At 32.4% G+C, this 21,071-nt stretch overlaps 2 protein-coding genes across 2 annotated transcripts; both read right to left on the bottom strand.

Moving 5' to 3' along the window:
* Nucleotides 1–209: 209 nt before the first annotated feature.
* LOC139522808 (uncharacterized) lies at nt 210–10,182 on the bottom strand. The gene is made up of 6 exons (XM_071316370.1): nt 10,080–10,182; nt 8,343–8,403; nt 7,340–7,654; nt 3,607–3,648; nt 2,383–2,481; nt 210–1,682 (listed from the first exon to the last, which is right to left on the bottom strand). The coding sequence occupies exons 2-6, from the start codon at nt 8,386–8,388 to the stop codon at nt 580–582; spliced, it is 1,605 nt and encodes a 534-aa protein (XP_071172471.1). The 5' UTR covers nt 8,389–8,403; nt 10,080–10,182; the 3' UTR covers nt 210–579.
* Nucleotides 10,183–14,654: 4,472 nt separating this feature from the next.
* Nucleotides 14,655–20,864, bottom strand: LOC139525356 (junctional adhesion molecule-like). Its single transcript, XM_071320590.1, has 5 exons — nt 20,752–20,864; nt 20,128–20,196; nt 18,679–18,993; nt 17,272–17,586; nt 14,655–16,336 (listed from the first exon to the last, which is right to left on the bottom strand). Exons 2-5 carry the CDS (start codon nt 20,171–20,173, stop codon nt 15,984–15,986), a joined length of 1,029 nt encoding a protein of 342 aa, XP_071176691.1. The 5' UTR covers nt 20,174–20,196; nt 20,752–20,864; the 3' UTR covers nt 14,655–15,983.
* Nucleotides 20,865–21,071: the final 207 nt, after the last annotated feature.

Below are 21,071 nucleotides of genomic sequence, written 5' to 3' on the forward strand. Positions count from 1 at the left end.
TGACAGAATGAAACTTTACTCGGGCTGAGAATTTCTTTATTTGAAACGAAGACAAATTCTGCACAATTTTTTTTTTTTGCAAATCTAACAAAGATTAAAAGGAGAAAATCAATGGTGGTATTACATCTATAGTTAATGCGTTTCCCTCGGTTTTAGTTTGCGACCCGGAATTTGTTTCGATGAACCGTTGTTTGAATATATAACAAAGCTATACTACTGCTGCCTTTATTTTTACATGTGTATGAAAGGTTTGAGAACATAAAGCGTCACTAGTATCTGTTGATTATTATCCTTGCTAATGGAGATAAAAGATTTGATCACACAAGAAAACTCATATTTCCCCAAGTTTCCCTTCGGTCATTTTGACAAACATCTCGATGTTCTTGCGTTAAAGAATCTAGACATGTCAAAATTTGCATACGTACAATACAATTGGCTCAGTAGTTATTATATATATCGCGCCTTTTCTCGCTCGAATTCGTAGTAGATATGATGTTCATAGAGGAAACTCGTTTTCGTGAGAAAGTCACAACCAATATATGAAATGTATTTAGCTATCAATTTCAACATATTGAATTATTACACTTTGGACATATTAGTGTTAGAACTTAACCCGTCCTCATAGTCATTCGTTAGAAAATTGTTTTTAGAGGAGGATACTTTATTTAAAGTACTTATATCAGCACATTCAGATTTCGTTTTGGAGTAAGTAGATGCAGATGTGATAGGTGTGTAAGTCGGTAAATATTCTATTTCATTCTTATTTAACGGCACATATGGATTTCTGGTATTGTCCTCATATATTGTGTGCTTTTCATTTAAAGTATTCACAGAATCAGGTTGTATGTTCATACTTAAACTTTCTATCGTTGACTCAGATTTCGGTTTATGTTCTCTGTCAATAGCCTCTTCTGCACTTGAAGCTTTGTTTATTGGTGGCAGCTCTTGTTTTATTGGGGTAGTGTAACTTTGTAAATATTCCATGTCTTCTGAAATGAGTGGTACATATGGACTTAAATATTCATCTGTTTTAACTGACGCGACGTCACTATTGTCTGATGACTCATCGCCGTCATTCGAATTCATAGATTCCGGCTCCTTTTCGGAGTGCACTTGCACAATGCTGATAGAATTTGTATTCAAATGCGGTGACAGTCTATCATCATCGTTATTTAGTACTGGTTTGTTTAAAGAATTATTTGAACTTGACGTACCCGATTCAGCAGATTTTGATTTATTTAAACTAAGATCTCCTATAGAACCCATTACCGTAGTTGAATCATTATCATCGACTACATCTAAATATAGTGGTTTTGATTGCAATAACAAATTAGGACGTAATGGCAGACCTGGACTTCTTTCGATATTTTTTATATCATTCTGATCAGGATAATCATAATGCGTCATTTTGTTTTCATCAATTGATTCATACACAGACGAATCTTCTTCGATTTGAATCATAATTTCCTTTCCATGCACATTTGGTTTGTTATCTTCTTCTTCAACAAGCTTGTTGAGTTGTATATCATCTGCTGGCTTATCTTCCGATCTATGTTTTAATGTCTTGCTCTTGGATCGACACTTGCGGTTAAGACACGCATTGCATATAACCGATAAACATAATACCAGGACAAGACCAGCTCCTAATAACCAATAAATAAACTGTTCTTGCACTGGTGGCCCTAAATGAAAAAGATTTATTCATTTTCCATATGGAGCTTTTTTAAATGTATTCGATATGCGTGCAGTTCACAAAAAAGAATGTACGCTATGCAAGTATTTGGGAAACTATTAATAGAACATTTGCATTATTCACGTATTTGCTTGCGTATCATATCGAAGTATCGTATAACACGTAAGTTAACAAAGAATAGTTTAAATTGGATCCTTAGAAGATATTTTATAATGCATTTAATTTTAATTCAGTTCCAATTAAGGTTAATTCTTTATTTAATAAAAATCTTCCCGATACGTCAATCTGTGCACGTATCCAGATACGTGAATGATGCAGCTCTATTGCAGTAATACGCTGACATTAATGACATTGTTAACGTTAGCTTTCAGGCTAATTGTATGTGCAAAGACGATGAAGGAGTCAAGCACACATCTATTTCAAAAATGAATTTGAATAGAATATGCAGATGTAGTATATAAAGGTAACAGTGGCTTTAAATCGTGTTTTTTTTTCCACAGTTTTTAATTCATCAATCGATATGCATACTTTGTTAGTATGATAATGGTATAAAAGTGTTCGATTTTATATTACATTTCTTAACCGTTGTAATTTTTTCATTTAATTTGACTTTTACAAAAAAAAACGATTGTAAACAATATTTAAAATTATTGTGACTGGAGGCCAAATAATATTAAAATCAAACATACTGTCAACATCAGTTGTTTTCTCAGTTGTTTTCTCTCTTGTAATTGCTACAGTAGTTGTTTGGTATATCAATGCCGTAGACGTTTCCATGTTTGCAGTTTCTGAAAAATAAATTATCATGCTACAGTAAAAAAGGGACAAATCTATAATCAAAAATACAAGTCTACTTTAGTAGGTTCAAAAATTCGAGTAAGTAACCTCTTTCAAAATCAGCTAATCGTTTTAATCATATTCTATGAGAGCATTCAACCGTCTCAAATATCAAAACATGTGTTCGTCCGAAGAATTTATTCCAATGAGTTGTGTAGCTCGCACTTCTTAATATGTGCATGCGTCCGAATCTTAAATCTTATTATGAACAAGAAAATGCGGGTTTCTTGTGTGCCGATTCCCGCTTGAAGTACGAAAAAGTGTTACCTGAAATCTTAGCACTAACAAAAAATACCGTCATATCCCTGCTGCCCAGAATCCATTAAAAAGCCCAGAAAAATAGACATTTTCTTGGCTAAATTTGATCCAAAAATGTTTTTAAAAATGTAATAAAGTTTTGTAATTAAAAAAAGCAGTTTGCCATATTTCCACATCACTTCCACTATTTCATGATGTTAGATGACGGTATCTGGTCCACAGCTACTTTTGCATAGTACTAGTTCTGTACCAAAAATCTGTAGTACTGGAAATTTACTTTTGATATTCAGTACTATTTTATTACTTTAAAATTGTTGTAATATTTAGGTACCCTGTATTTTACAGTACTTAATTTGTACTTGAAATTTAAGTACTACATATTTTTGGTTACACTGTTACAACTTCAGCATTTCGAAAGTATGTCTTTTTCAATTATCTTAAAGTTATGATTTTCAAACATGGAATATTGTGATCGCTTTTGGTATTATTTCTGTACCAATTTTAAAGTTAAGAAATAGTACTAAAGTGTTGGTTTTTTTTTACCTCTATTCATTTTAGTGGATAGTGTTCATGTCTATGAATTCATAAAACTATTTAACAACAGTCAAGTGCGAAAGTCCATGTAAATAGAAGCAACGGTATCATAACGGTGTTCAAAAGTCATAAACTGATTGAGAGAAAACTAATCAAGGTCACAACCGAAAACTTAGGGAAAACTTAAACCATAAGAGGGAAACAAAATAACAACAACAACCAAATCATTTGCCTTAATTTGTCGCTCAACTTGTAGAGTAGATAAGAGACACATACATTCCTACCTGTTGTCATAGTCTCTGTAATCAGTTCTGTAGTCCTTCTCTCTTTTAAATTAAAAAATAATGTAATGTTTTATTACACAAAGATAAAATATTTGTTATTGCCTAGTTACTTCTGAGTAGTGATATATACATTGTCTTGTAATAATTAAATATAAGCAAAGACTTGTGACATTTAAGGCAAAATCCTAACCTCAACACTAGGGTTAGTTATATAAAAGATACCATGAATTGTTTTATTCCAATGACTTTTTCTTTTTGTTACTAGTAATCTAATTTTATCTCTACATTTTGAAGTGTTAACCTTCTTTAAGTCTTTTAAATGTAACACTTGAATTTAAGTTATTTTAGTAATGGTATATGTAAAATGCATATGCAACGGAATTCACATCTACCCCTTTTTGGGACAATTGTTGAAACAAAGAGTTTTTAAATTTCGTACTTCCACTGAGCATGCGCGAAAGCGTATAAGACACAGATCGATAAAGGCCTCCAAATTTGTATATTTTTCTCAAAAATTGTCGTTTTTTTGTGGTATAAAATGTAAAATGACAACAATACTGAACTCCAAGGAAAATTCAAAACGGAATGTCACAAAATCAAAGGCTCAAACATCAAACGAATGGATATGACCTTTCATATTCCCGACTTGGTACTGACATTTTTTAATGTAAAACAAATGGAGGATTTAAAGCTAGATAAACCTCTCACTTGTATGACAGTCGTTTCAAATTTCATTATATTGAAAACGATGAGTGATCAAAACATACAGACATAATAAGTAAAAATGTCAAAAACAGGGGTACTGCAGTCAACATTGTGTTATAATTTTAATAACTAAAAAAACAAACAATATTGTATGATGGTATAATAATAAACACCTAACGGGAGGGATAATTGTAATTGATTATCATATGATGGAGACATAATCTTTCAATCAGCTTGATTGAGGTCTGGAGCTGGCATGTTAGTAACTGCTTGTAGTCCTTTGTTAATTTATGTTTCATTGTCGTTCTGTTTAGTTTCTTTTGTTACCTATTTTGACATCGGACTAGGACTTCTTTTGGACTGAGTTTCACTGTGCGTATTGTTGTGTGTTTGTTTTTTCGACATTGGCTAGACGCATAGGGGGAGGGTTGAGACAAAAACATGTTTAACCCCGCCACATTTTAGCACCTGTCCCAAGCACAGAGCCTCTGGAGTTAGTCTGTTGTTTTGTATGATTTTAAATTTAAGTTTTTTTTGTGTATATTTTGAAGTTTAGTATGACGTCCATTATCACTGAACTAGCATACATTTGGTTTATGGGCCAGCTGATCGAAGTACGCGTTCGGATGCGGGAGTTTCTAGCCCTGCATTGAAGACCCATTGGTGGCCCTCGGCTTATGTCTGCTCTTTGGTCTAGTCATTGTCTCTCTGACATATTCCTCATTTTCATTCTCAATTTTAAATATGTAACAAAATAGCACAAAATGGCATATAGACACAGCATATTAGCAAAAAATTAAAGACAAGAATACACAAATTTACCATAGTACAATAACACAATGACGGGATGTTTAAGTACAGAGTCCGGACATATATGTATCAAAGAAAACTAAAAAGGCATATATATAATAAAAATGTGTAAAGGTTCCGCGGAACCCAGAGTCTCGCCTACTTTTGCTGTAAATTGCAGGCTCAACAAAATTGAGGGAAAAAATCAATAAAAATATTCCACTTGATACTATCTTTTGATTGTAAAAAGCTTCTGTCCAAGTTTGGTAAAAATCCAGGATGGTTTATGAATCTAATAAATATTTTAAAAACTTTAACTGCAGACTGGATGTTATGTTAACTGGAAGAAAAACTAAGTCCATTTATAAGTTAAAAACATATACACAGGTACAAAATATTAACAAAATTTCTTTCTAGATACTAGCTTTTGATCATAAACAAGCTTCTGTCCAAGTTTGGTACAAATTAAAAATAGTATAAGAAAGTTATCAAATTTTTTTAAAATTTAACCACAGAGTGAATGCGTTGCTGGCAGAAAATCTAAGTCTATTTAAAGTAGAATACGGAAAAAATGGATTTTTATTAAGAAGGGATATAATTACGATACTGTTGTCAAGTCATTAAAGATTGCATATTTTGGCGTTAATATTGAGTCACTGATAAGGTCTTTGCATCGGAACTAAACACATTATTTTTAAAAACAGTTGTTGGCATGACACGGGTTATGTTCTTCTCATATATGTTATGATGGTATGATACTAAACCCCTAACGGGAAGGATTGTGCCTGATGTTCATATGATGAAATCATAATCTTTCAGTCAGTTTAATTGAAGTCTGGAGCTGGCATGTCAGTTAACTGCTAGTAGTCTGTTGTTATTTATGTATTATTGTCATTTTGTTTATTTTCTTTGGTTACATCTTCTGACATCAGACTCGGATTTCCCTTGAACTGAATTTTAATGTGCGTATTGTTATTCGTTTACTTTACTACATTGGTTAGAGGTATAGGGGGAGGGTTGAGATCTCACAAACATGTTTAACCCCGCCGCATTTTTGCGCCTGTCCCAAGTCAGGAGCCTCTGGCCTTTGTTAGTCTTGTATTATTTTAATTTCAGTTTCTTGTGTACAATTTGGAAATTAGTATGGCGTTCATTATCACTGGACTAGTATATATTTGTTTAGGGGCCAGCTGAAGGACGCCTCCGGGTGCGGGAATTTCTCGCTACATTGAAGACCTGTTGGTGACCCTCTGCTGTTGTTTTTTATTTGGTCGGGTTGTTGTCTCTTTGACACATTCCCCATTTCCATTCTCAATTTTATCGTTTTAAAATTTACTTTTGGATACTATCTTATGATCATAAACAAGCTTCTGTCCAAGTTTGGTACAAACCAAGGATAGTTTAAGAAAGTTATTAAAACTTTTAAAAACTTTAACCACAGAGCGAATGTAATGTTTTCCCGCAGAAAAACTAAGTCCATTTATAAGTAAAATACGGAAAAAATGGAATTTTATTTTTACAAAATTTACTTCTGGATACTATCTAATAATCATAAACAAGCTTCTGTCCAAGTTTGGTAGAAATCCAGGATAGTTTAAGAAAGTTACTAAAATTTTAAAAACTTTAACCACAGAGTGAATGTAATATTTTCCCGCAGAAAAAACTAAGTTCATTTATAAGTAAAATACGGAAAAAATGAAATTTTATTATCACAAAATTTACTTCTGGATACTATCTTATGATCATAAACAAGCTTCTGTCCAAGTTTGGTAGAAATCCAGTATGGTTTAAGAAAGTTATTAAAATTTCAAAAACTTTAACCACAGAGTGAATATTTGTGGACGCCGCCGTCGACGACGACGACGGAATGTAGGATCGCTTAGTCTCCCTTTTTCGACTAAAGTCGAAGGCTCGACAAAAAGGGATCAGTTATATTCGGGAATATCAAAATCAAGGAAAGAGGTCGAAAATGTTAATTCGCAAGTGATCATATCTATGGTCTTCTGTGTCATTGATTTTCCATAACGGTCAACCGATTCATGATGACTTATGGAAAACATTTGAAGGGCACTTTCTCACTTGGAAAACTTTGTACATTGACTTTTATGAAAGCAGCATAGGGAATGAAAACCTCAGAATGTCGTATCATTTCGGAAGCATGTTTTACAGAATATTGCTAATTGTACGTTGGTAGACATATTACCATCTTGTAAAATATCATATCTTAAAGTTAACTTGCCTAATATGAACAATGTGACTCTTTGCTGTGTAATCTGTCCATCTCTTTGCATTTCACACCAGTAAAGACCAGAATCTAATTTTGTCACATTATAAATTTCAAGATTATATTTGTCTTGTTCTTCATCCTCGACGACATTGAAGTGTTTACCCTCGGGGTCTGCCAAGGTTATATTCGAGGATGTTGCAATAATTGCACCAGCACGGCGCCATCTGTTTCCTGATGCATCATCAAAAAAGTTGCATGACAAAATAGCTGTTTCTCCTACATAATGATTTGTTTTTATATCTGAGACTATATTTTCACCAAATGTATCTGAAATATATATCATCTAAATTTTAACTTTTATAGCAAGTGCTGGTTGGTTTTCACAATATTTTTAGCACATCTGCGTTTCATAGAAGTCACAGTTTTACTATAATTCACATACACATTACGTTTTATTATTTTAACATTTCTCCTACTTACTTAGTACGTCAACAATTAATACTGCACCGTAAATATATGAGCTGCGTCGGATAGAAATCGACCTTATGCAAGTGCATGCATGTACACATATACATATATAAAACTTTGATCGATTTTGGAATAATTAAGATATAAAAGCTGCATTTTGGTCCGTTTAAAAGGGTTGTCTTCTTATGAAAACCTACTTTTGGAACAGACTTTCCGTAGAAATTATTTTAACCCAAAATAGGTTAACAGAGGTATTGATTTTCGTTTGCATAAGGTCGATTTCTATCCGACGTAGCTCATATATTAGAAGATGTGGTATGAATGCGAATGAGACAACTCTCCATCTTAGTCATAATTTGTAAAAGTAAACCATTATAGATCAAATTACGGCCTTCAATTATTTTGAAAGTATATACAATAGAGGCTTTTATAATAAAAAAAAAAGTTTTAAAAAGCAAACAACACGGTAGCAAGAAAAAACCCAAATACACAAAGGGTCACATATTGTTTGATTGAGGGACTGTAATCTATATAGATAAATTCTTACCTTCTGCCAAAACGCTGTGGATAACAACAAACAGCAGGAATCTCATCTTTGTTGAAATTCTCTGAGGAGGAAAATAAAAATTAACGTTAACAATGATTTCTTCAAAAGGTTAAAGGCAGCGGAAGGGTTGGAGGAAAATTAGATACCTTTAAGACTTATCATAAATCCACGAACTTATTATTTTGTAGAAAAAGAAATTCCAAATTGACGAATTATTTTCATATTCGAGCATTTGAAACTGTCCTCATTATAAAAGTTAAGAGATTATTTTACCAGGATACAAACAGTTGAAAAGCGCTTTAATTGAGTTTACAGGGAGGTTCAGAATAACAGGTTGGAATTATAGTCTTAATGATAACTCTGATGTTTGAGGCATATACATGTTGAAGTTATGTTGCAAAACACTTTGATATTACTTGTATAAAAATAGAAGTTTAAACTTTCGAATCCATGCTATATTATTTAATAAGTGGCAATAAAAGAGGTTCATATGGGATATAACATGGTCTGTACTAACAGAAACTTGTACAACTTATAAAACTATCTGCATGTATTGTTAATTTAAAAAGAAAAAGAAAAAATAACTACACTGTGTACTCATCATTTGTATTTTTCAAAACTGTTTGAACGAAATGTCGTTCTTTTATCTGATATACAGTTACATGTTTGTAACAAAACAGGAAACAAGGTCATAATAAAGGACAAATAAGTATCATTTATACAGCAAGGATACACATTTTACAGTTACTTCAATATGAACTATTGGAACTTTTTTTAACGGAATGATGAATTAAATTCTAGCCGAGTGGCTAGATTGAAATCAACTCTGGTGTAGAATCGCGTGTTTGACGTCAGAATGTAACGTCACACAAGAAGAGATATAAAATAATTTTGTCGTTCAGAGTATGCAAAAATTATAATATATCAATAACAGAATGACAGGATGTTTAAAGCACAGAGCCACGTCATATATATCAAACAAACATAACAAGTCACACGGACAAGGCACACTAGCAAAAAAACAGAAGTACAGAGCCACGTCAAATGAATATCACCAAATAGACCAAACAGTACAATTAATATTAATGAAGATTACATAAAAGATCAATATAACACGTCATTAAGTTGATAAACAACGTCAGTACGAAGAATCTGTACACCAAAACCATCATATGTGCTACATTAAACTGTTTTAAAGATTCAGATCACGTTGAAGGGGTATGTATAACTAAAGCACACTACAAGGAAAGAATCACTTTGACGTATGCCTAACATGACAGTTAAGCAGGTTATAGCTACATCAATTGAAAGAGGTGTTGTATGTTACAATCTTTGATTTGTAGTTTGCAAAAAGTAAAAAACAAAATTACCGAATTCCGAGGAAAATTAAAAATGGAAAGTCCCTTATCAAATAGCGAAATCAAAAGATCAAACACATCAAACGAATTGATAATAACTTTCATATTCCTGACTTGGACAAAAAAGAAAAGAGGAATTAAATTATTTACTGGATTCGTCCCTTCCGAAAGTGATTGTGGATTGATATCACGAAGGATGCATGTATAGCGCAGGAAATGCTTACTTGACTGTCCCTCTGATATCTTTACCCCCTCTTTTACTCTGTAGACGCAACAGGTCGATTTAGACTGATATGTTTTCTGTCTGTCTAATTAACCTACATCATATATACCTTCAGTAAAGTAATGAAATCAAAATGTAAAAAAAATATACACAAACCTAATGATGGTTAGAAATATTCCCCAATATATTTTGGATACAAGTAATAATTTCCTTGTATATTTCCCGAAACAATTGCCAGTTTGGCGATAAACAGGAAAATAATGTTTAAATGATGCATAACGGAAATATAACCTATTGAACAGTAATGTGTACATTCATTAGCATCCTTAATATCATATAAAGAAAGAATGCAAACAACAAAAAGTAATTCAGTTCTCTCTCTCTCTCTCTCTCTCTCTCTCTCTCTCTCTCTCTCTCTCTCTCTCTCTCTCAAATCAATAGTAAAAGGTAGATAATTATGATTGTGAGTTTGTAAAACAATATGCAAAATAAGGCGTTTAGACAAATATTATTTAGGCTTAGCGCGGGTGGTGAATGAGGTCCTATCGACAGATCTTTTGTTTAAAGTATTATTGAACTATTTATATTGCACTTATTTATCAATAAGTCCATCATAAAACATAAATATGTCTTAAATATTGCGATAAAAAGTTAACGACACGAGAACCGCACAAGCCCAGTTAGAACAGTAGTTTGTCGGTATTTAAATCTCACAGAACCTATCAGAATAAATTACTCAAGATAAAAAACAACAACAAACTACTCATATGAACTCTAAACATAGTACGTTGATTATAAAGTATACGTTAGTTTAAAAGATAACAGATCAAATGGAGGGGAGAAAGAAGTTATGCACAAAATATCTACAAAAATGTGCTACACAAACAACAAAATTTTATAGAGCAAAAATGATAAAAAGAATCTTTAGATAACTTCATAATAGGAGGTTCAAAACTTCAAAAGTATTCTTCGTATTAATTGGTGCCACATTGCGACTCTTTTGGAACACCCTTTTCAATTGACTGTAATAAAATTAACGGTATCAATTTTCTTGCACCAGATGTAACTTTTGACTAACAGGAAGGTTAAAACCAAAGGGAAAATCAAGTCGAAAACGAACTAACAATGCCATGATAAAAAAAATCAATCGGAAACGTCTAAAAGACAAACAAAAGTATGTTAACCAAAAAACAGACAACTGCAAGTAAATTCCTGCAATACGTATTTATTTTTTTCCGCATTGATTCTAAATAAATATTCAGTATACGAATAAAATCCCGAGAAAGATCCTGTCATTAAGTATTAGTGAAGGGGATGAACAAATAGGTAGGTGTCAGATATTTGTTCCACAGGCTTATTAATCCCTTATCTTAATATTCAAATAATTCAAGAATATACTCGATATACATTTGATTACCGAATCTGGAAGTGGTGAAGCGGTGGTCAATCTTTAAATTTTGCGTTAAAGATAAATATGTCCTTCGACAAATAATGGATCAGTTCCGATCTTTTACATAATATGATATCGTTTTGTTCTAGGAACGTACATCATTATGGAACATATTATTAGTTACATAGTGTGCTAGTGACCTAATACGGTATATATCGGGTCAGTAAATTCCATATGGGGTGAGAGCGAAGCTTGAATCCCCATATGGAATTTACTGACCCCATATATACCGTATTATGTCACTAGCACACTATGTAACGAATTTATCTTACCGACTATCTTAACGTGTGAAATTAAGACTAGTGATTCTCAAAATGAGCAAGTCTTCAATACTGTTAGCACTAAGAAAATACTTCCATTGATCTTACAAAAACAGATGCCAACAATAACGACTTGTAAGGTTTAAATGTGTTTTATGAATTTGTTTCAATCTTAATCATCAATTTCTTCGTCTTTTGGAACTTTTAAGATTTTTTCTTAGTACCGTTTTGTTTTTTTATAAAGCGACATAACACCATTACTAACCGTGTATGAAATAAGCCCCTCCCCCTTCTTACCTAATAAGGATTATAAAGGGACGTAACTCCACTACTAACCGTGTATGAGATAAGCCCCGCCTCCCTACTAACCTAATATCAAATATACACGGTTTGCACGCGGACGCTTTTAACCAATCATATTCCTGGAAATGTATAGGAGGTAAGATAATGTTGATTATGTATATGATTCATTAAACGACATATTTTGATGCGATATAAAAAAAAAATCTCTAGGTTGATAGGTCTTTAGATTAATACAAAAGAAACTCTTGGATTTGATAATTATGTACTATGTAAGAAGAAAAGTTATATACATCAGCGTATAAAATATGTAAAAAGAACAGCTGAGATACGATTGATTTCTTCGAAATGATGATTATAAAAACAAAGTTTGGTAAGGTGTTTAAGCCATAGAATCGCTTTGAACGCGTACGATGTATAATGTGTTGTTTTCCTTTCGTACAGCACTATGTTGATACCTCTGGTTTTGGTATGTATTATTTCACTTTTTCGGGATCTTTTATAGCCGACTACTATTATACGGTGTAGGTTTTTCTCATTGTCAAAGACCTTAATTATGATTGCTAATAGATAGATGGATAGATGTGTCATTGTCACTGATACCACATCTCATTATTCGTCCCCGAGGGTATCACCAGCTCAGTAGTCAACACTCCGGTGTTGACATGAATATCAATAATGTGGTCATTTTTATAAATTTCCTGTTTACAAAACTTTGAATTTATCGAAAAACTAAGGATTTACTTATCCAAGGAATGAATTACCTTAGCCGTATTTGGCACAACTTTTTGTAATTTTGGATCCTCAATGCTCTTCAACTTTGTTCTTGTTTGGCTTTATAACTATTTTGATATGAGCGTCGTCACTGATGAGTCTTATGTATACGTAGACGAAACGTGCGTCAGGTGTACTAAATTATAATCCTGGTACCTTTGATAACAAAACCTTTAAAAAGTGTCCGTTTATAAACTAAGGTATTAACTCCCTTTGGCAAAGTTGATCTTCGAAGGATTTGGCTATTTTTATAAGACCTTTTTGGTTATAACGCTCTTCAACTGTTTGAGTTGGTATACATCCTTGTTATTCAAATATTCGACTTTAAGCGTTCTTGACATGGATAGGTCAAGAACAGCAGATTCGGACCCATGAAAATTAAAACGTGCTGTTTTCATTTTTTTAATGAAAATGAGACAAATGTTATGACTTTATACATGCGTCTCTCTGGATTGACTTTCATCTGGAACCCTTAGTGCGATGTTCTCCTTCGTTACGCTCATTTTTTAGCTCACCTGGCCCGAAGGTCCAAGTGAGCTTTTCCCATCACTTTGCGTCCGTCGTCCGTCGTCGTCCGTTGTCGTCCGTCGTCGTTAACTTTTACAAAAATCTTCTCCTCTGAAACTACTGGGAAAAATTAAACCAAACTTGGCCACAATCATCATTGGGGTATTTTGTTTAAAAAATGTGTCCGGTGACCCGGCCAACCAACCAAGATGGCCGCCATGGCTTAAAATAGAACATAGGGGTATAATGCAGTTTTTGGCTTATAACTCAAAAACCAAAGCATTTAGAGCAAATCTGACATTGGGGTAAAATAATCTATTAGGTCAAGATCTATCTGCCCTGAAATTTTCAGACTAATCGGACAACCCGTTGTTGGGTTGATGCCCCTGAATTAGTTATTTTAAGGAAATTTTGCAGTTTTTGCTTTTTATCTTGAATATTATTATAAATAGAGATAAACTGTAAACAGCAATAATCTTCAGCAAAGTAAGATCTACAAATAAGTCAACATGACCAAAATTGTCAGTTGACCCATTAAGGAGTTATTGCCCTTTATAGTCAATTTTCAACCATTTTTCTAAAATTTTAGTATTGTTTAAAAAAAATCTTCTCCTCTGAAACAACTGAACCAAATTTAATCAAACTTGGCCACAATCATCATTTGGGTATATAATTTTCAAAAATGTGTGGCGTGACCCTGCTTACCAACCAAGATGGCCGCCATGGTTAATAATAGTACATAGGGGCGAAATGTAGATTTTGTCTTATATCTCTGAAACCAAAGCATTTAAAGCAAATCTGACTGGGATAAAATGTTTATCAGGTCAAGATCTATCTGCCCTGAAATTTTCAGACGAAACAGACAACCTGTTGTTTGGTTGCTGCCCAAGAATTAGTAATTTTAAGGAAATTTTGTAGTTTTTGGTTATTATCTTGAATATTACAATAGATAGAGATAAACTGCAAACAGCAATAATGTTCAGCAAAGTAAGATCTACAAATAAGTCAACATGAACAAAATTTTCCTTAGAGTTATTGCCCTTTATAGTCATTTTTTAACAATTTTCATAAATTTTTGTAAATTTTTGTAAATTTTTAGAATATATTTTCCACTGTAATTACTGGGTCAAGTTCATTATAGATAGAGATAATTGTAGCAAGAAGGATGTCCAGTAAAGTAAGATCTACAAACACATCATGATCAACAAAACACAATTTTGTCATGAATTTATCTGTGTCCATTGTTTAATATGCACATAGACCAAGGTGAGCGACACAGGCTCTTGAGAGCCTCTAGTTTTTCATAATTCCAAAAATAAAACAAATGAAGATATATTTGCATTGAGAAAAAAGTAAAATCACAAAATTACGGAAATCCGAGGAAAATTCAAAACGGAAAGTCTTTTATCCAATGCAACATCAAAATAACAAACACATCAAGGAATTGTAATAAATTGTATTGAATAGCATGTAAAGAACTAAATCATTATTTAACAATATACTAATATAAGTCCAAAACGTCACCACAATCCTTGAATCACAATCTACAAATACAAATTTTTATATTAGAAAAAAAACCACTTACTTACAAAGGCATATTTATATTTACAAAAAATAAAATCTGAACGCAACTAACGAACTTGCTTTGGTGTTTCCTCGACCATTGATAAGAAATGTTATTCTCGGTATTAATTTTGTACTTTTAATATATCGTCCAAAATTGCATGCTGATTTCTATTTGTTTTTTCATTTGTATTATAGTGTAGACTGTTAGCTGTCTCATTGACATTTAATACACGTCTTCCTCCTTCGACTTAGAAATGAACTATAGACAGTTGATCCGTGAATACAAAAAGAAAACCACAACTACATCGTTTAAATACTCATTGATCGTCATTCCTATGTACAGAAAGTTACCTTCAAATGTTAAATTACTTTTTTTATTCATTCAGTCAAAAAATTTTAAAATGTTTCGGCAAAAACTGTCAATTTATTTTTTATTTGTAAACCTAAGTTGACATGAACATATCTAAACAAATTATATGATTTAATGAATGGAGGTTGACCCAAAGAAACATGTACATCAAAGGCAATAATTTTGAGTTCATGCATAGCAGTTGCATAGATTTAAACATAAATATATGAGAGCACATTTATTTAATAGTCTGTAGAATTGATTTTAAAATGTACACATAATTAAAATATACTCAATACTTACCATAAAATATCGTATAGACTGTTTTATAATAATAAGCGCAAAATGTTCGTCGTCAATCGTCAAAGAAATATGAATATGAATTGAAAATGATACATGTGGGACATATGACAAAGAACACAGAAAACATAAAAGCACAAAATGATGAAACAAAATATATGAATATATATATGTAAATATATTCGATGATATATTTGTGTCCTCTAATATCATATTTCTGTTTTGATTTATGAACAATAGGTAATAGCATGATATTTCTTTTACTTCTAACCCGATGCAGATGCGATATGTACAACATGCATCATATATATAAAAAAAAAAAAACAACAACATGTAAAATGCACTAGTTATCAAAATCTTGGACATTATTGATAGTGTAATTATTAAAAACTATTTGATATAGGAATAAAGAATAAGGATTTAAACGAAACATTGAAGAGGAAAAAAATCGGCAAAAAAAAACCCGGACCATTACTCAACCTTCGAATATTTAAATTCAAGTGTTGATGTTTTTGTTTGTTTTTTTAACGTTACCATCACGAAGTATCCATGCACTAAATCACAACATATTTAAAGAAAAACTTGCCTATGTGCAGTGTGACCTTTTGCTGCATAATGTGTCCTCCTAATCGCATTTCACACCAATAAAGACCACTATCCGATTGTATCACACCAGATATTTCAAGATTGTATTCACCCTCCATTTGATCTGCGACAATATTAAATCGTTTGCGGGTGTCTGGATTTTCCACATTTAAATCCAAGCCTCTTGCAATTATTTCCTGCAAGCGACGCCACCTGATCTTTGTGGCTCCACGAGGAAACATGCATGACAAAACAACTGTTTCCCCAACATAACCATAATGCGCTTTGTTTGAAAGTACAAATTTATCATCTATATTTGTATCTGAAATTTGAAATTTTCCTTTTAAGTTTTAAATGGCATTACTGATTAGTCTCTAGAAGAATTTTTCAAAAACATTATATGATTTATAGAATCCATAAACAAACTAAGGCGAATATATTCCCTATTTGTAAACTACGAGATCAATTGTTTCCTAAATTTGACAGTAAATTTTGTCACTCTTAAAGAATACAAAGAAGGAATGGGTAAACTAAAACTGTTACGCGAAAAGAAACATAACAAAAATACCGAACTCCGGGGAAAATTCTAAACGGAAAGTCCCAAAGCAAATGGCAAAATCAAAAGCTCAAACACATCAAACGAATGGATAACAACTGTCATATTCATCACTTGGTACAGGCATTTATTTATGTTGAAAATGGTGGATTTAACTTGGTTTTATAGCTAGCTTCACCTTTCCCATGTTTGACAGTTGCATAAATGAAAAAGCAGCAACTTTTGTCATTAATTTTTTAACAATTTAATTTGATCACAACTAATAATTCTACTGTAGACTGAACGTGTATTGCTGTCATTTAATGGATTTGAAGAATGGTAAAAAAATCCTTAAAACTCGTTACGAAAGGAACATTATACCTTAGTACAACTTATTCCTTTGTGTTATTCTGTACAGGATGAAATAGGTAAATATTCATCAAAATCACCTCTGTAGACCAAACCAAACCTTTCTAAAATAGTTTATGAATCTTAAATTATTAAAAAAAACTAAGGTTTCAACTCCTTCCGGCAAAGTTGACATCATGTGTATTGGGGTATTGTTAGGTCTTTTTTAATAATTGACTCTTCAACTGATTCGGTTCTTATATACCATTGTCTCTCAATATAAGGCGTTGGTCGTTCCTAATGAAATTAAATTTGGAAACGCGAATCGTACGCATGAAATGTATAACTTGTATCTATTTTTAAGTGTATCTTACCTATGTACAATGTGACCTTTTGTTGCATAATTTTCCCACTAAATCGCATTTCACACCAGTAAAGACCACTATCAGATCGGTCCACATCAGCTATTTCAAGATTGTAATCACCCTTCATTTGATCGACAGCAACCTTGAATCGTTTGCGGTCGTCAGCATTTTTCAGCTTCAAATCGGAGCCTCTTGCAATAATTCCCTGCCAGCGTCGCCATCTGATTTTCTTGGCACCATGAGGATACTTACACGGCAAAACAACTGTTTCTCCAATATGAGTGTGTTGTGCCCTATTGGACAGGACAATTTCACCATATTGATCTGAAATATACAATCGTATTTTTTACTTTGATTGACTATTGGCTAGTGGGTTTATTTTTTTTTTTATCAAAACACCGCAATTTCTTGATATCATTTCCACGTAAATAAACCAGTAATTTGTTTATTTTAACACTAAAATATTCTTAGTTTAAATCACCAGTCACTTTCGAAAAGTCAGGAAAATGGCCATTGTTATATAATAGTTCGTTTCTATGTGTGTTGCATTTAGTGTTTCTGTTGTGTCGTTGTTCTTCTCTTATATTTGATATGTTTTCCTCAGTTTTAGTTTGTAACCCGGATTTGCTTGTTTTTTTTCTCAATCGATTTATAAATTTCGAACAGCTGTATATTACTGTTGCCTTTATTCAACATATAATATGAACCCAGTCATCGTTCTGGTTCTCATAAAAGAAGAATTTGGTAAGTTAAAAACGGTTATGAAATATTGAATTTGATCCTCATAATAAAGTTTCTTTCGACATTTTTGTTTTTAAAATGGTATTTCAACTGCTTTGGATTGAGTACCATTGATGATAGTAAATACGTTGTCAATAAAAAAAAAAAGTGTCTTGATGATATCAAATATGCAATTATCAACAAATGAGAATCCTGAATTTTTATATAAGGTTTAATTGTGGTAAGTGGACGAAAGAATTCAAAAGGAAGAAATTTAGAAATGTAGTCCCCAAATATCACCTATCGCCATTCCAACTGCGTTACACTGTCAATTGTAAACTTGTTCTCATTTTTATAATAATGTACGAAGAACAATACATATTATGCATAAATAAAGGCAACAGTAGTATACCGCTGTTCAAAACTCATAAATCCATGGACAAAAAACAAAATCGGGGTAACAAACTAAAACCGAGGGCAACGAATTAAATATAAGATGAGAACAACGACATAACACTAAAATGTAACACACATAGACAAAATCCCACGAGAATAACAAATATAACATATATATATATAACATCAAAACCAAATACATGAATTTGGGATAGACAAGTACCGTGACACGTCTTATCGCAATGTGAATTTACACTCAACAACTCTAACTCTTCATAACATATTTATAGTTGCACTTGCCTATGTACAATGTGACCCTTTGTTGTGTTATTTCTCCACCGATTTGCATTTCACACCAGTAAAGACCACTATCAGATTGGTTCACACCGGACATCTTCAGATTGTATTCACCCTTTATTTGGTCTGCAATAACATTGAATCGTCTTCGGTTGAAAGTATGTTTCGAATCTAAATCCGAGTTTTTTGCAATAATTCCTTGCCAGTTTCTCCATCGGACTTTCGTTGCACCTTGAGGATACTTGCATGACAAAACAACTGTTTCTCCAGTATGAGTATGTTGTGCTTTGTTGGACAAGATAATTTCACCAAATGTTTCTAAAATATACAATCTAAACTATTACTTTTATTGACAGCACTTGCTTTTCTTTACAGGACTTACCTAAAACATGTATGTGGTTCTTAAATGTACAGTAAAAACGATTTTTCACCGAAATGTATCAGTTAAAACAGAAATGACAGAAATATCTTACTAAAGGTGAAAATCTATAAAGCACATTCTTAGTTAGAAACTATCTTCCAGAATCGAATTGGTTATCCAAATTATTTGGTGAAAATAAACTAACAACGCCATGGCTAAAATAGAAAATGAAAAAAAGACAACAGTACAACACAAAAAACTATAAGTATGCTTGAAAGAAAAGGAAAGATAAGCCCATTGTTTTGGCACCTTGAATACGAGAGTGAGAGTATAATGAATCTACCAAAAAGCATCCTTCAGATGTTCATAACACATAACTCTCTGTAACATTTCCATTTACAAGTTTTGAAATTTAATCTAAACATATATTTATAAGACCTTCAGACTTCTAAATTTTGTGTAAAAAATCCAAAACTGCAAAAATAGCCTCATTGTTTGAATAATATTAAGATATGGGTATGACTTTTATCCGAAAAGACATTTTTCGTTAAAATTTATTCATTTTAAATATGATTCACTGCTGAATAATTTTGCCTTTAACAATACTGGTTGTCTTTTCATGTGTTTAAGTGGATATGATATAGTTATCAAAGGTACCAGCATTATAATTTAGGACCGACCGTGCGACGGCTTAAAAGCCAGTCAAGGTCGTTAAACACTTCAATTTGTTGATAATTTAGTACGCCAGACGGGCGTTTCGTCTACATAAGACTCATCAGTGACGCTCAAAATAGTCATAAAGCAAAACAAGTACAAAGTTAAAGAGCATTGAGGATACAAATGCTAATATTCATCAAACATAACTTCTAAGAAGCGTAAACTCTTATGGTCCCATGCAACTGTCTACAGACCTAAAAACAGAAAACAGACTGAGCAAAAAACAGCAATAACGAAGGTGAACTCTTTTCGAAGAACCCAGAGCGCGACACACGATCAATCCTTCATTAATTAAAATTAATAAAAGAATGTATACAAAAATATAATATGGTTATCTTACTGCATTTGTGGTGTCAGCATGTTCTAGTTCTTACCTGCTGCCAATACGCTGTGAATGACGATCAACAGCAAGCACCGCATTTTATCAGATATTCTTGTTCAATCTGTGAAAAAGAACAAAATCTAGAATCTACAATTTCTTTTAAAGGTTAAGTCATAATAGGTTTGACTAAAGCTTAAAAAAAATAAGTCAACCTTCAGAATCAGTCTTTTGAAATAAAAAAAAATTGTCAAATTGACTAAATCCATTATCTGTGAAACAATTTAAACAGTCATCTTTATGAAATGATCACGTTACGGTCTTAAACAGTAAGCTAAAGCCAAACAGTTGAGCAAGCTTACAAAAACCGACATGGGAGACAGCAATCATTAACAAACACTGGATGATATGCTCTAGTCTTAGTCCAAGACGTGCCGACTTAAACAGACACAAAAAAAAAAGAATACAGTGATGTTCAACATTTTTGAAAGCGCTCATCCCTGTTCTAACCTGGAACCGGTACAATAAAAGAGTTCAATACAGTTGGAGGGAGATTCACAAATAGTAGTACCCGCATATTTGTCTAACTGACCAATATCTTATCTCGACCTCAGCATAGTACTTCATAAATTTCTTATCTACTAATATTTAAAATGTAAAAAAATTAACATTTACAAACCATATGATGATTAGAAAATATCCACTTCGGTTATTGTTATGATTATGTAAATAATAGTTTCCTTGTATCGTATATTCGATGAACAATTGTTAGTCTGGTGTTCAACAGGAAACGAATATTCAATTGATAGTTTGCGGAAATATAAAAAGCTTTGAAAATTACTATACAACACCATTAACGCTCTTAATGAAATTCATGTCCAAAAATATACGTTTGGATCAAGAGATTAAACAACAAAACCTTATGCAGTCTATCATCAATCGATACGTTTAGAAAATGCTAAAGGTCGTACATAGAATGATTTATAACTTCGAAATCTA

The sequence above is a fragment of the Mytilus edulis genome, chromosome 5, assembly GCF_963676685.1.
Source record: "Mytilus edulis chromosome 5, xbMytEdul2.2, whole genome shotgun sequence".
In the NCBI taxonomy this organism is placed as follows: domain Eukaryota; kingdom Metazoa; phylum Mollusca; class Bivalvia; order Mytilida; family Mytilidae; genus Mytilus; species Mytilus edulis.